This window comes from Meles meles, chromosome 2, assembly GCF_922984935.1.
Source record: "Meles meles chromosome 2, mMelMel3.1 paternal haplotype, whole genome shotgun sequence".
Classification (NCBI taxonomy): Eukaryota; Metazoa; Chordata; class Mammalia; order Carnivora; family Mustelidae; genus Meles; species Meles meles.
Window position 1 is genome coordinate 122,739,859 of NC_060067.1, and position 17,484 is coordinate 122,757,342.

Consider the following 17,484-nt stretch of genomic DNA (forward strand, 5'->3'; position numbering starts at 1 on the left):
GCTAGTATTTTGGCGAGAATTTTTGCGTCTGTGTTCATCAAGGATATTGGTCTGTAGTTCTCTTTTTTGGTGGGATCCTTGTCTGGTTTTGGGATCAAGGTGATGCTGGCCTCATAGAATGAGTTTGGAAGTTTTCCTTCCATTTCTATTTTTTGGAACAGTTTCAGGAGAATAGGAATGAGTTCTTCTTTAAATGTTTGGTAGAATTCCCCTGGGAAGCCGTCTGGCCCTGGGCTTTTGTTTGTTTGGAGGTTTTTGATGACTGTTTCAATCTCCTTACTGGTTATGGGCCTGTTCAGGTTTTCTATTTCTTCCTGGTTCAGTTGTGGTAGTTTATATGTCTCTAGGAATGCATCCATTTCTTCCAGATTGGCCAATTTGTTGGCGTAGAGTTGCTCATAGTATGTTCTTATAATTGTCTGTATTTCTTTGGTGTTAGTTGTGATCTCTCCTCTTTCATTCATGATTTTATTGATTTGGGTCCTTTCTCTTTTCTTTTTGATGAGTCTGGCCAGGGGTTTATCAATCCTATTGATTCTTTCAAAGTACCAGCTCCTAGTTTCATTGATTTTTTCTATTGTTTTTTTGGTTTCTATTTCATTGATTTCTGCTCTGATCTTTATGATTTCTCTTCTCCTGCTGGGTTTAGGGTTTCTTTCTTGTTCTTTCTCCAGCTCCTTTACGCGTAGGGTTAGGTTGTGTACTTGAGACCTTTCTTGTTTCTTGAGAAAGGCTTGTACCGCTATATATTTTCCTCTCAGGACTGCCTTTGCTGTGTCCCACAGATTTTGAACTGTTGTGTTTTCATTATCATTTGTTTCCATGAATTTTTTCAATTCTTCTTTAATTTCCTGGTTGACCCATTCATTCTTTAGAAGGATGCTGTTTAGTCTCCATGTATTTGGGTTCTTTCCAGCTTTCGTCTTGTGATTGAGTTCTAGCTTCAGAGCATTGTGGTCTGAAAATATGCAGGGAATAATCCTAATCTTTTGATACCGGTTGAGACCTGATTTGTGACCCAGGATGTGATCTATTCTGGAGAAGGTTCCATGTGCACTAGAGAAGAATGTGTATTCTGTTGCTTTGGGATGAAATGTTCTGAATATATCTGTGATGTCCATCTGGTCCAGTGTGTCATTTAAGGCCTTTATTTCCTTGTTGATCTTTTGCTTGGATGATCTGTCCATTTCAGTGAGGGGAGTGTTCAAGTCCCCTACTATTATTGTATTATTATTGATGTGTTTCTTTGATTTTGTTATTAATTGGTTGATATAGTTGGCTGCTCCCACGTTAGGGGCATAGATATTTAAAATTGTTAGATCTTCTTGTTGGACAGACCCTTTGAGTAGGATATAGTGTCCTTCCTCATCTCTTATTATAGTCTTTGGCTTAAAATCTAATTGATCTGATATAAGGATTGCCACCCCAGCTTTCTTCTGATGCCCATTAGCATGGTAAATTGTTTTCCACCCCCTCACTTTAAATCTGGAGGTGTCTTCGCGTCTAAAATGAGTTTCTTGTAGGCAACATACTGATGGGTTTTGTTTTTTTATCCATTCTGATACCCTGTGTCTTTTGATTGGGGCATTTAGCCCATTAACATTCAGGGTAACTATTGAGAGATATGAATTTAGTGCCATTAGTAGCCTGTAAGGTGACTGTTACTGTATATTGTCTCTGTACCTTTCTGATCTACTACTTTTAGGCTCTCTCTTTGCTTAGAGGACCCCTTTCAATATTTCTTGGAGACCTGGTTTGGTGTTTGCAAATTCTTTCAGTTTTTGTTTGTCCTGGAAGATTTTGATCTCTCCTTCTATTTTCAATGATAGCCTAGCTGGATAGAGTATTCTTGGCTGCATGTTTTTCTCGTTGAGTGCTCTGAATATATCATGCCAGCTCTTCCTGGCCTGCCAGGTCTCTGTGGATAAGTCTGCCGCCAATCTAATATTTTTACCATTGTATGTTACTGATTTCTTTTCTCGGGCTGCTTTCAGGATTTTCTCTTTGTCACTAAGACTTGTAAATTTTACTATTAGGTGACGGGGTGTGGACCTATTCTTGTTGACTTTGAGGGGGGTTCTCTGCATCTCCTGGATTTTAATGCTTGTTCCCTTTGCCATATTAGGGAAATTCTCTCCAATGATTCTCTCCAATAGACCCTCTGCTCCCCTCTCTGTTTCTTCTTCTTCTGGAATCCCAATTATTCTAATGTTGTTTCGTCTTATGGTGTCACTTATCTCTCGAATTCTCCCCTCATGGTCCAGTAGCTGTTTGTCCCTCTTTTGCTCGGCTTCCTTATTCTCTGTCATTTGGTCTTCTATATCACTAATTCTTTCTTCTGCCTCATTTATCCTAGCAGTGAGAGCCTCCATTTTTGATTGCACCTCATTAATAGCTTTTTTGATTTCAACTTGGTTAGACTTTAGTTCGCTTTAATATCTCCAGAGAGGGTTTCTCTAATATCATCCATGCCTTTTTCGAGCCCGGCTAGAATGTTCAGAATCGTCATTCTGAACTCTTGATCTGACATAGTACCAATGTCTGTGTTGATTAGGTCCCTAGCCTTCGGTACTGTCTCTTGTTCTTTTGTTTGTGGTGATTTTTTCCGCCTTGTCATTTTGTCCAGATAAGAGGATATGAAGGAGCAAATAAACTACTAATAGGGTGGCAAAGACCCCAGAAAAATGCGCTGTAACCAAATCAGAAGAGACCCCAAATTGGGGGGGGGGGGAAGGGGATAAAAAACAGGTTCTGAAAAAAAAAAAAGAAAAAAAAAAAAAAGAAAAAAATTTAAAAAATAAAACAAATAAAAAAATATAAAAAAGAAAGAAAAAATATATTTATTTAGATGAACTAGTCAAAAAACGTTAAAAAAGAAAAGGGTAAAAGTTTTTAAAAAAATTTAGCAGAAGAAGAAAAAAGAAAAAAGAAAAAAAAATTGAAAAAAGAAAAAAAAATAAAAAATTGAAAAAAGAAAAAAAAATTGAAGTAGCCGCAAGACTAAAGAATCATGGGGAGAAAGCCATGAGTTCCATGCTTTGCTTTCTCCTCCTCTGGAATTGCTCTGCTGTCTTAGGAATTGAATCTGCTTTCTCCTTGATAGATGAACTTCGTCCTGGCTGGATATTTTGTTGATCTTCTGGGGGAGGGGCCTGTTGTAGTGACTCTCAAGTGTCTTTGCCCGAGGCGGGATTGCACCGCCCTTACCGGCGGCCGGACTAAGTAATCGGCTCGGGTTCGCTTTTGGGAGCTTCTGTTCCCTGAACGCTTTCCGTAGAGTTCCGGAGGACGGGAATGAAAATGGCGGCCTCCCAGTCTCCGGCCCGGAGGAGCCGAGAGCCTGGGGCCCCACTCCTCAGTGCGCCCCCAGAGGACAGCACCCAATCACTCCCGTATCCCCAGCCTCTAGCCGCGCTCCGAGCTCACCCAGCCCGCGACCAGTTCAAGGTAACCCCGAGCTGAGAGTTCAGTCCTCGGCTTTGTCTTGGCAGCCGGCTTCTCCGTTCTAATAGCTGCGAGCTCTCCGACACTCCGACACCCCCGATCCTTCTGTGACCCTGCGGGGCCTGGGGCCACGCTGGCCCCGCGTGGGCTTCACCCCGGTTTAGCCCCTGGAGCAATGTCCCTCAGTGGAACAGACTTTTAAAAGTCCTGATTTTGTGCTCCGTTCCTCCGCCGCTTGCCGGGAGCCGGCCCCTCCCCCCGCGGTCTATCTTCCCGTCGTTTTAGATTCACTTCTCCGCCAGTCCTACCTTTCAGAAAGTGGTTGATTTTCTGTTTCTAGAGTTGCTGTTCTTCTTCTCTTCGCTCTCCCGTTGGATTTGTAGGTGTTTGCTATGTTTAGATAAGCTATCGAGCTGATCTCCTGTTACCTGATGTAGTCTCAGCCTGCTACTTCTCCGCCATCTTGACTCCTCCCCCAACAATATGAATCTTGGCCTTACTCTAATCCTATTGAATCAGAAACTTTTCAGTGGGGCTAGCAATCTATTTTTTTACAAGCTCCTCAGGTAGTTCTGATCCATTTTAAAACTTCAGAATCTGTACCTCACACTATAGGCCAATCATTCCTTCCCAGTGTGAGGGTTTGATTCTTCCCTTTTTGGGTTTAGCTCATCAGTTCTGTGACCTGAACTAAGAATATGCTAAAACACATAACTGGAGAAAAATCTTTCTTGCACTGATAATTTTTTTATAGCGTACTGAATGGCATACTTTCATAGGAACATATTTCAGGAAGAAGTTTTATATTTGAACTTTATAATCATGACAAGGAAGACTACATGGAAATTGAGAATAAAATATACTGTATTAAATATGTTCTGAGCTTTTTGAAATTCAATTTGTATTTGTAAGCTTGGGGCACAGATGAGATCTGGGGGAAGCTTTTCAACACAACGTATTTGCCATCAAATTTTTGGTTACAACCTCAATCCAAGAAAATTTCCAATGCTGTTTTCTCTGTGTCTTACTGTTTAATAATTAAAATACCTTTTCCCATGGGATGCCCAGGTGGCTCAGTCGGTTAAGCATCCAGCTCTTGATTTTGGCTCAGGTCCTGATCTCAGGGTCATGAGATCAAGTCTGCATCGGGCTTCACCTGGCATGGAGACTGCTTAGAATTTTCTCTCTCCCTTTCCCTCTGCCTCTCTCCACCCCACTCACGCTCTCTGCCCGCCCCCCAACAAAAATTAAATAAGTAAAAAATAATAATAATAAAATAACCTTTTCCCAATTATGTGAGGTACTATGAAGGATGTTTTCTAACTTTTAGATTTTATGTAAAGTTTAATCCAAAGCTAGGTATGAAAAGGATACTTGAAATTTGTGTGTGTGTGTGTGTGTGTGTGTGTGAATTCACAAACTTTATAGTGATGATTTTTAATGTTATTGTGAAAAATTAAAATGGAGATAAAAGATCACTAAGTAATTTTTATTTTCGAAAATGTGTCAAGTCATTAGCTATTTCATTTAAATGCCTTTTTTATTTGTCACTTTTTGACTGGGAATTCTCTTACTAAGAGTTTCCTGCTGGTATAAACTCTAGGATTGTTTTAACCATTTCTATCAAACTACTAAATCCAAATATAGCTTCCCGTATTGTATGAAAAGTTCTGTTATAGGGATGTACTGACAAAAACTACTGGACACATCTCAGCAGTGTGAACAATTGCTGAGATGCAATGATACACTTACTCCATTAAAGCACCTGGCCAACTGTTAACCTGTCTCAATACTGAGATTTCATAAGTCCTTGAGTCTGGGGCGGTGGGACTCTTTCAAATACTTGAATCTGGGGTGAGGAGTAATCCTTGTCCTAACCAGGACTCGAATTTCCACTTCGGGTGCACTGTGAACGATGGAATTTGGCAATCCATGAAGACACAAAATGTGTTCCCTGGTATAGATGCAGAAATAATTATTTTACTTTTCAAATATGTCAGTCAGAGGTGTAAGCTCTGTTTCACAGTCTTCCAGTGATCCTTCCCCAATAATGTACAGTTCTCAACATTCATCAGCATAGTTAGAGGGCTTACTGGAACAGATTATTGGGCCTTACCTACAGAGTTTCTGATTCAATAGGTATGGGATGGGAGTGAGCATCAGCATTTCTAACAGGTTTCCAGGGCATGCTGATGCTGATGCTCCAGAAAGCACACCAGGAGAATGATTGCTTTAATCTGACTTTCTCAATCAGATACTCAAATCTTCAAATCAGAACCTCCTGGATTGCCTAGGAAACTTCAAACCATTAGGACCTATGATGATGACCTAAATCCAAATCTCCAGGGCAGTGTGATAAAGCTCCTTAGGTGTTCCAGGTATACATCTACATTTGAGAAGCAGTTCCAGGGGAGGGCCAGGGATACTGTTAGCCAAAGAAAACACGATCGTATCTCCTCTCAAACATTGCCAATGTTATACCCATGGGTTGACATCTAGTAGTTGTTTTATATATAGTAAATGAATTAATGTAAATGAATGAATGCAAGCAATCAGTTGCTATTCCTTTTTGTTTCCAGCACCTTCTTTATTCTACTATAGAATATGTCATCCATATTTTAACTACTTGTTTACTTGACTGCCTCCATCTAGACAGACACCTTATCTTTTTATTGTATCTCCAGGGCCAAACCCAGCATCTGGCACCTAATATGTATATTATCAGTATTTGTTAGAGTAAATGATTGTAAATGTTGGGTAGAATATCTCTTCAGGTTAGTCTGAAAAAGGTGTGTGAATTGTTAAATTCCCTTATTTCTTTGAATATACATTAAAATGTTGGAAGAGGAGGGCCAGCACAGTGGATTCAAGTATAATGTGAAGACTGAGACCAAGGCTAGAAAAGCCACAGGCAAGTGTGAAGGAGTAAGGTGGTACCAAGGTACTGCATGACGTCAGGGGTCTGGAACATAAAACATTATATGTTCAGCATATATATGCAGTTGGAACAATGACATTTTTCAGGTGAAGAGAATAAGTGGGGGAACAAAAAGTGGATTATGTAGGTTTGATGAAGCTAGTGTGTGCTAAGAATTTTGTGGGTGGTCAGAAATGAGAACATTAAGGGACATAAAAAAGGATTAGAACATGGCAAATGAAGTCAGGCACTTCATCCATTCCAAATTACAAATTACAGCCTCCCTGAACAGACGTACAGTTCCCTGGTTTTTTGTTTTGTTTTTAAGATTTATTTTGAGAGAAAGAGAGCATGCGCATGGTGGAGTAGGGGCTAGGAGAGTCTGAAGTGGACTCTGCTGAGCATGGAGCCCTAGATGGATCTCTGTCTCTCCACCCTAAGATCAGGACCTCAGCAGAAACCAAGAATCCAATGCTTGACCGACTTTGTCACCCAGGCACCCCAATCCTGTTTTTTAATAGTCTTTTTTTTTTTACGATTATTTATTTATTTATTTGACACAGAGAGAGAGAGAGATTACAAGTAGGCAGAGAGGCAGGCAGAGAGAGAGGAAAGGAAGCAGGCTCCCCGCTGAGCAGAGAGCCCGATGTGGGACTCGATCCTGGGACTCTGGGATCATGACCTGAGCCGAAGGCAGAGGCTTTAACTCTCTGAGCCACCCAGGTGCCCCTGTTTTTTAATAACCTTGTTTAATTTCCTGTTCCGTGCTTCCCAGACTACCTCCTGGATTTTAGTCTTCTCCTTGTCGTACTCATAAATCACCTGAATTTTCAGTCTTTTGTCCAAACAACCTAGATTCCTCATCTTTAGTCCATTCTGTTCTTTGAGGTCTGTGTGTATTTGTACTGGATTGGCTGCCACCATGTGTCTTCCAGTCATGGGCTGGTGCTGGTCACGAGCATTTTGCTTTAAGTCTGTCTGGGGTTGTAAGGTTCGTGCACTAGATTGGTAAGTTTTGCCACTCAGTCCTTATAGTCCCCACTGTACTTTCCTTGTTTATATAATTTGGTGCCACCTGGCTCCCTTTCCAAGAGCATGCAGGGACATGTTAAGTTTGTACTCCTATTTCAGTTCTTTTTATTTAGAATGAAATGCCGAAAAATTTCTAAGGACAATGGTTTTATGACCAACCAGAGGTTCAGAGCCTAAGAAGGTCTAAATCTTTCAAATTATGTTAAGAATCACATTTTCAGAAGTCAATGCATATTAAAACCATACAAAGATCTTTTTAATTGAGATTCTGGACTCAGAACACTAAAGGCAGGGTTTTTGTTTTCATTTACTAATTAAAGCTTTGACATAACTCAAAAGTCATGAGGTATGTAAGAAATTATTCATATCCCACTCATTGCAGGACAACCACCATTGTTTGATAAACTGACTAAATACAAGGCACATCTCCTACCATACGGTATACCAAAACATGCCCCCAAATTTCCCAAATGCCCAGGAAAGGTTAATGCCACTTCTAAAGAGAACCATTGATTTGAACTATTCCATTTTCAATTTTTGAGATTGGGAAGGAACCCACAGAACATGAATCCTCAAAACCTGAGTAAAATTGGCAAAAAGGAGAGAGGATGACTATTGGCTTGGCATCCACTAGTGTGTGCCACAAAAAACAGGCTAAACAATATCTTTTTTTAAATTTTATTTTATTTTTTTTATTCGTTTATTTGTTTATTTACAGCATAACAGTGTTCATTGTTTTGGCATCACACCCAGTGCTCCATGCAGTATGTGCCCTCCCTATTACCCACCACCTGGTTCCTCAACCTCCCACCCCCCACCCCCCGCCCCTTCAAAACCCTCTGGTTGTTTTTCAGAGTCCATAGTCTCTCATGGTTCATCTCCCTTTCCAGTTTCCCTCAACTCCCTCTCCTCTCCATCACCCCATGTCCTCCATGTTATTTGTTATGCTCCACAAATAAGTGAGACCATATGATACTTGACTCTCTCTGCTTGACTTATTTCGCTCAGCATAATTTCTTCCAGTCCCGTCCATGTTGCTACAAAAGTTGGGTATTCATCCTTTCTGATGGAGGCATAATACTCCATTGTATATATGGACCACATCTTCCTTATCCATTCATCCGTTGAAGGGCATCTTGGTTCTTTCCACAGTTTGGTGACCGTAGCCATTGCTGCAATAAACATTGGGGTACAGATGGCCCTTCTTTTCACTACATCTGTATCTTTGGGGTAAATACCCAGCAGTGCAATTGCAGGGTCATAGGGAAGCTCTATTCTTAATTTCTTCAGGAGTCTCCACACTGTTCTCCAAAGTGGCTGCACTAACTTGCATTCCCACCAACAGTGTAAGAGGGTTCCCCTTTCTCCACATTCTCTCCAACACACGTTGTTTCCTGTCTTGCTCATTTTGGCCATTCTAACTGGTGTCAGGTGGTATCTCAATGTTGTTTTAATTTGAATCTCCCTGATGGCTAGTGATGATGAACATTTTTTCATGTGTCTGATACAGGCTTAGCAATATCTTAAGAGGTTCTTTCTGGCTATAAAGTTGGAACTATTTAATGTTACCAAATGCAATATAAGTTTATTTATGTATAAAGAATAATCATGCATAATGGATATTCACATTAAGTATATTCATAAATCATGATTCAAAATTTAAGGACATACTCTTCAATTGGTAACTATAATAGGGAGAAGAACTCTTAAAGATAAACAAAAGATACAAAATCAAGATATTTAAATCTAAGCTTGCAAAGAATAAATAGATGTCATGTGACATTTTAGAATAATGTTAATTTGGACTAAAATTGTTCAATGTTTAATGTAAGATAATGGCGTTTTTGGTGTTGTTGAGAACAATTGAAGTTAACACTATTTAATTCAAATTTACCTAATTAAAAAATTAAACTGCACATTATTTTGTATCTCATTTCTTTCTGAGAAATGGATATAGATACAATCTCTTATCGTTTCTCCTATGATTTTATGATGGATGATTAGGAATCACCTCTGAAGTTTCTAGCCTAGTCAATGGACCCAGTACGTTTAGTACATGTTTGCTTCATAAATAATTAAATGGTTTTAATGAAACATTTCAGAAAGCATTATATAGATCTAATGTAAGGTTGTTTTATTATTAATAGTTTTAATATTGAAAACAAATTTTTCTATGTATTTTTCTGAGTTCATTTACTCCAGATTGTCTTACATAAATGAATACATATTTTTATATGAAATACAGGTTTATGTAATGATGATAGAAGACTATGAATTAGTATATTAAAAGAACATGCTTTTCTATATCTTGCTATCATTCTGATTGTTCATTTTCTCATGTTTTTGTTGTTCTTTTCACAGGGATTCGATAAACAAGTGGATGTGTCATATATTGCCAAACATTACAACATGAGCAAAAGCAAAGTTGACAACCAATTCTACAGTGTGGAAGTGGGAGACTCAACCTTCACAGTTCTCAAGCGCTACCAGAATTTGAAGCCTATTGGCTCTGGGGCTCAGGGAATAGTTTGGTGAGTGGAATATATATACATATTTGTTTACTGAAGTATAATTAACATATAGTGTTTTATTAGTTTCAGGTGTACAATGTATCAACACTTCTGTACATTACTCTGCTCATCATGATAAGTGCAGTCACCATCTGTCACCAAATATTATTACAATCTTATTCACCATATTTTCTATGTTGTACTTTTCATCTCTGTGAGTTCTTTATTTTATAACTGGAAGTTTGTGCTTTTAATCCCCTTTATCTGTTTCACCCATCCCCTTGCCAACCTCCCCTCTGACAACCACCAGTTTGTTCTCTCTATTTAATAATCTAGTTTTTGGTTGCTCTTTGTCTCTTTGTTTTGCTTTTTAGATTCCACATGTGAGTAGGATGGAATTTATCTTTCTCTGTCTGACTTATTTCACTTAACTTGTCTTTTTAAAGGCACTAATGCTGTTTGTCAACTAGCCACAAATACACACACAAACATAAGTAAATAGCACGATTTGAGATGGGAAGAATACTTTCTATCAAAGAAAAATAAAATTACAAGCATTTTTTGTAATTCATTACCCATTTACTAAAAATATGTACAACTTTGCTTGTAACTAGTCTTTCTACTCACCAAAAATGTCCATTATACAACCATGGAGTAACAAACAAAGCCAGAGGTTTTCTACCTGTTGCTAATATATTTAGAAAATTTTTTTTCAGTATTTAAATTTATTTATTTTTTCAGCGTAACAGTATTCACTGTTTTTGCACAACACCCAGTGCTCCATGCAATACGTGCCCTCCCTATTACCCACCACCTGTTCCCCCAACCTCCCACCCCCAACCCTTCAAAACCTTCAGGTTGTTTTTCAGAGTCCATAGTCTCTTATGGTTCGCCTCCCCTTCCAATTTCACAGACCTGTACCCCTGGGGATAAAAATACGTTATATGTTTATATATTTAGAAAATTTTATTTGGATGTTTATGGAGGTAAGAAATGAGGGGCTATGTGTTAAGATAACAAGCAAATAAAATGTCCTGCACTCTAAGAAAGTATAAATGATATATCAAGTGTTCCTATCACTTTTAGAGTTCAATATTTAAAATTCAGTTACCTATTAGAAAAAGTGGTATTTAAAAATGTCTGTTGTACATTTCCAAAATGGAAAGATTCTGGACTCCCTTAGTAACCATTCTCTTAAGACATTTTTGAGTGGCAATCTAAAATGATGACAAATCAAAGCTTGATTACTTGTTATAAAATTCTTATAAAAGTGATGATACCAAATTGATAAGCATTTATTTTATGCAGTTTCAACTTGCAATGTAGCCATCAAATGTATTTAGTATGAACTTATTAACATAATAATTTTCAACTTGATAGCTCATACTTATAAGTAAAAATTTAGCACATACACCATAAATATGTATATTTATTTTTAGAAGATATTTACTTAGATCAATGCACTTATTTGTTATATAAATTATTTGTTATATAAATTACTGTTACATTAGTGATGTCCATTTGGAAACATGAACACTTTTAAAGGATGAGCTAAAGATGAAATAAACATTATTTAAAAACATTTTATTTATAACTTTTTTCACTCATTTGATACAATGTAATTTTGATGATAGCAATGTGGTAGTGGTAGTGTTCATTATTTTTGTTCATTATTTTTTAACCTTTCATTTTTTATATTTCATAAACAATTTTAAAATCTGGTTCACTTCATTTTTTAATTTTTTTAGGACTTTTTTTTAAAGAAAAATGGTTCACAGTAAAATTGAGAGAAAGGTACAGAGATTTTCCATATTCCTCTATATTCCTCCTACCTCCACACATGCATAACCTCTCCCATCATCAACATTCCCCATGAAAGTGATACATTTACTACAATTAATACATTGATACATCATAATTACTAAAGCCCATAGTTAACATTAGGGTTTATTCCTGGTGTACTTTCTATGGATTTAAACAAATGTAAAATGATATGTATACATTATTATGGTATCTTACAGAGTATTTCCACTGCCCTAAAAATTCTTTATACTCCACAGGTTCATCCCTCCTTTTACTCCGAACTCCTGGCAACCATTGATCTTTTTACTGTTTCCATAGATTTTAAAGATTATTTATTTATTTATTTGAGAGAGAGACCAAATGCAATGGGGAGGAGCAGAAGGAGAGGGAGAGGCAGACTCCCTGCTTACCAGGGAACCTGAGGTGGGGCTCTGTTGCAGGACACTGAGATCATGACCTGAGCCCAAGGCAGACACTTAATTAACCAACTGAGCCACCCTGGCACCTCTTTATTGTTTCCATAAATTTGCATTTTCCAGGATGTCATATAGTTGGAATCAAACAGAATATAGACTTTTTAGATGGGCTTCTTTCACTTAGTAATATGTACGTCAGGTTCTTTCATGTCTTTTCATAGATTGATAACTCATTTCTTTTTGTCACTGAATATTTCATTGTCTAGGTATGCCACAGTTTATCTCTTCACCTGCTTTAAGACATCATGGTTTGTTCCAGGTTTTGGTAATTATAAATAAAGCTGCTTTAAATATTTGTATACAGGTTTTTGTGTGGACATAAATTTTTAAGTTTCACTTCATTTTGATTACGGGTTTTAAGTTCACTCTCAATGCTTAGTGAAAATGGCAGCAGTGCATGGTTGGTGCACTTCCAAATAAATTACTAGCATCTAAACCTGAGTTATCAAATATACCAAAGCTTGTATTGAAATTTATGTCAATCAGTAGGTGTTTTTGCTATTAAAAACTGGAACAGTTTAATATTTTTAACAATGGATCAGAACTTTTATTTCAAAGATATTTAGGTAAAGAAATTCTTATTTTTAGTTTTTATTTATTTATTAGTTATGGTGAGGGATGAGGTGAACCTCTTTGTGACACAAAATAATTTCATGACATGGAAGGCAGAATAATGGTCCCCTAAACACGCCCAGACTCTAATCCCAAAGAATCCTTAACTATGTTATTTTATGTGGCAAGAGGGACACTGTGGATGTGATTAAGGTTAAGGGCATTTATATGGGGAGTTCATCCTGAGCTTTCAGGAGATATCAGTCTAATTAGATGAGTTCTTAAAAAGTGGAAAAGAAAGACAGAAGAGTGGGTCAGAGAGATGCAATGGGAAAGGAGAGATGAAATTTAAAACATGAGAAAGACTTGCTTTATTGTTGCTGGCTTTGAAGATAGAGGATGAAGGTCATGAGTCAAAGAAGGGGCTGGCTTCCAGAAGCTGGGAATGGCTATCAACTGCCAAACAGCAAGAATACACAGACTGCATTAGAGTCATGCAACCACAGGGAATTGGAATCTCCCAACAAACCCAAATGAACATGGAAACAGATTCTCCTCTAGCACCTCCAGAAAGGAATCAGTCTGCTAGCATCCTGGCTTTAGCCTGGTGAGGCCCACATAAGGACTTTGGATCTGCAGAACTGTCAGATAATAAATTCGTGTTGTTTAAGCAGTTAAGTTTGTGGAGGTTTGTTGTGCAGCAGTACTAATACAGACGGTATAATAAAGATTCTACTATTAAGTTAAATGCTGTAAATCTCCTAGAGCAGGCACACTGAACTATAATGTTTTCAGAGAAAGGAATTTATGGTGCCACTGTCAATCTCCCTCAAACTATAGAATTTCTTCTTTACTCTCAAAAATTTTTTACCCTAGGTAATGTGAGACAACTGCTAGAGGGGGATAATATGTATTTGGGAGGGACCAGTATTAATTTGTTTATTAAATATTAGTAATTTTAATTTACTTTCTACATTACAATATATGTTTATATTTTCTGCATTCCCCTAGATGTCTTGTATACCACCTGGGGAGTGGGAAACCTATTTAGGAGATCACTGCATTTATGAGCAACTTTCAAAATGTAATAGAAAATAAGACAAAAAAATTTTTATGAAGGAGAAGAGACAGGAAATGGACAAAGCAGAGGGATTTCTGGTTATCTTTCTTCAAAGGAAAATTGTAGAACATAAGAAAGTTTTGTTACATTTCTCAGTTCATACTCATTGGGATTGTTTTATTTTCCTTTTAACAAAACTGTCACAGAACATGAGGACACTAGTGAAAGTAAGCTAATAGATTTTTAATGATTGAAATGATTGAAAAATAGACCCAAAGCAACATTTTTCTCAAGAAGTTAGCAGACTGTTCCAGGAACATCTGAAAATCTACTAAAAATTTTGTGGATCACTATGTTTGTATCTTTAGGGTAAATACCCAGTAGTGCAATTGCTGGGTCATAGGGTAGTTCTATTTTCAACATTTTGAGGAACCTCCATGCTGTTTTCCAGAGTGGTTGCACCAGCTTGCATTCCCACCAACAGTGGAGGAGGGTTCCCCTTTCTCCACATCCTCGCCAGCATCTGTCATTTCCTGACTTGTTAATTTTAGCCATTCTGACTGGTGTGAGGTGATATCTCATTGTGGTTTTGATTTGTATTTCCCTGATGCCGAGTGACGTGGAGCACTTTTTCATGTGTCTGTTGGCCATCTGGATGTCTTCTTTGCAGAAATGTCTGTTCATGTCCTCTGCCCATTTCTTGATTGGATTGCAAAAAGAATGAATACTGTTACACTGAAAAAAATAAATAAAATGAAAAAAAAAAAAAGAAACACACACACACAAAAAATTTTGTGGAATATTTTTAGGACATTTTGGGCCTCTATTTCTCATTGTATAGGGCAGAAATCACCTTAGGTCTTGGGTATACTAACTGAAATAGATTTTAATAAATGAAATGTCCTTGAGTAAAATTTTTAATCCAGTTTCACAAGTTTATCAGCAGATTTGTCAGTAAGGACATCTGAATTCCAAAATGTTAGCCTTGGAATTTCCTGGGATTATTATTAGTCTTTTGGTTTATAGCTGAGGGAAATATAGCTAGCAAAGACCAAGATGAAAGGATAAAAATAGGATGGCATATTCCTCTTCCTTATCTTCCAGTTCGCTACTCTACTTTGTGCATAGACACCACAATTCCAGCACATTCCTTTCCTGACATGAATATAGTTGTCCCTCTTTCTCAACATAGTTTGAGATATCTTTGTTTATTTATCATGACTTAGGTTAATAGTATACTATTTCTCTTGAAGATCTATTCTTTTATTATTTTTTCTCTCTATCTGCAGCCTTTAATTTAATTTCCTTTTTATTGCCTTTTATCATTGGTGAGTTTATCCACCTCTCCTACATCAAACACACATCCATTTTCAGACATGTTTCTAAAATCTACAGACCATTCCTCTGTTCACGAACACTCAAATTTGTGTATTCTGAATGTCCCATATAATCCTGAGTATAGTGATTGGGAGAATTTGGGAATTAGGGGTATCTGGGGACCTTGGGCATGGGAAGCAGACAATCTGAAATAGATGATTCATTTATTTTGCCTTATTTTCTTTAGAACAGGTATAAAACATGGAGGAACCAATTCCAAAAGAGATATTTATCATCAATTTTTGTTTTTTATGTGCCACTATAAAATTTTTGTGTTTGTGTAATAAGGATTTTGCTTTTCAAGTGCAAATGTTGACATATTATGCTTATGTTTGAAGTGGAATCTCATTTTTACTGTTTCAGTTGCCTTAAATTTATTATTGCGTTCTTATACTTTCTTTCCTCTCTTTGGATTGCTTCATTGCTTACCTAACATCAGGAGAACACACAAGCAATACTAAAATACCTTCAAAAGGAAATAATCACTACTATGCTATTTTTTCATTCACCATGGATAATGGACCAAAAATGTCATTATTAAAAAATCATTAAATAAAATATGATGGGAAACATTTTGGAATAAAGGAAAATTTTCTTCCTATTTCCTTTTTTTTAAAAGATTTTATTTATTTATTTGACAGAGATCATAAGTAGGCAGAGAGGCAGGCAGAGAGAGAGGGGGAAGCAGGTTCCCCACTGAGCAGACAGCCCATGTAGGGCTCTATCCCAGGACCCAGAGATCATGACCTGAGCTGAAAGCAGAGGCTTAACCCACTGAGCCACCCACGTGCCCCTTCCTACTTCCGAGAAAAAAAAAAATAAGGTTATCTATTGTAACAGAAAGAGACAATGATTGAGCAGGGTCCAAGATGGCAGTGTAGAAAGGTTGTGAACTCACTTCCTCCCATGAACTTCCAAGTCTACGCCTACGTAAGGATCATTTCCCTCTGGAAAAGATCTGAAAACTAGATGAACTTTTCTCTGCAAGAAAGGATAAAAGGACCACATCAAGAATGGTAGAAGAGACAGAGAAAAAATCTTGCAAAAACCCCACCCCCAGTGCAGCAACACACAATTGGGAGGGATCTCATCAGATAAGCATATCTCCCAGAAGAGCAAAGGGTTGGTGTCCCACATCAGGCATCCTGGCCTGGGGGTTGTGCACCAGAAAAATGAACCCCCAGAATGTCTGGTTTGGAAAACCAATGAGGCTGATGTCTGGGGATCCCAAAGTGCCAGAGGAAACTGAGGTTCCCCTCTTGGAAGTCTCATGTGTGGTCATGCTCTCCCTAAGATCCAGTGAATAAATAGCAATTTGAAAAATACTTATAATATTGGTGAGGGAGATTCATTTGTTGATCTGAGGTCATTAGGTTGAGGGGTGGGGGTGGGGCACTAAGATTCTCCCTGGAGACAGAGGCACTGACAGATGCCATTGTTATACTCTCCACACAAATTGCTACTACAAGCAGGTAAGCTTGGACATGGAATCATGGCTGGGACAAGTTGGGTTAAGAACTTACAGCACTTGCTGAAACTAGAGAGCAGAGGCAATTGCAACTCTCCCCTGTTCCATGACTGGGGAGGACAAGAACAAGCAGTCATGGGATCTTTCCACACTCTGCCTAAAGATAGTGCATGCACTAACAGAGTTCTCACTTGCTGTATCACTGAAGCCTGCAAGCATGCATAAACAAGACATTTTCTTTCTGTCTTTCTGAAGCAGGCAGGTATACGCTGCCTACTAAACTCTTCAGCTGCCTTGCTAGAGCCAGGGGCATGTGCAATCTACACAGGGGTCTTGATCACCTGACCCTGGTGGCCAAGAGGACTGGCATTCCAGAGCTTCATGGGACTGTAACAATCAGAAAGACAGCTCTTGGCAGGCCACTGCCCACAGGGAAGTATGCAGACAGCAGACTGAAACACAGGTCCTGTCTTCCTATGAAAAAGGCTTATTTACTTAGCCTGTAGCTTCAGCCTGAAGGACATTTAGAGGTCTGGGAGCAAAACCAGGGAGACACCATGCTTGTACACTCCCTTGACTTTACTGTAGCTCAGTGTGACTTCCCAGAAAGGAGTTCATATACTATTTTGGAGCTCCCATTGCAATTATCACCTAGGGGACACCTCCAGATCTCCTGGTCTCGAGGCTAACAGGGATTACAATTGCAAACTCATAGGACTGTATATATTTACATACTCTAAAGCTGTTGTCTGAGGGGTTGGCTTCCAATCAGCCTGAAATCAGGTGCTAAATGAGATTCTTCTCCTTGAATCACTGACTCTAACATGGGGTTATATCAAGAATAA

General features: G+C 38.1%; 1 protein-coding gene across 9 annotated transcripts in view; it reads left to right on the plus strand.

The window, feature by feature from the left end:
• Positions 1–17,484, plus strand: part of MAPK10 (mitogen-activated protein kinase 10) — a 321,579-nt gene that overhangs the window by 168,205 nt on the left and 135,890 nt on the right. For all 9 annotated transcript variants that reach the window (XM_045997787.1, XM_045997788.1, XM_045997786.1 and 6 more), the window contains one exon: positions 9,755–9,924. In XM_045997787.1, coding sequence (XP_045853743.1) covers positions 9,755–9,924 — 170 coding nt within the window. The remainder of the gene's footprint in view (positions 1–9,754; positions 9,925–17,484) is intronic.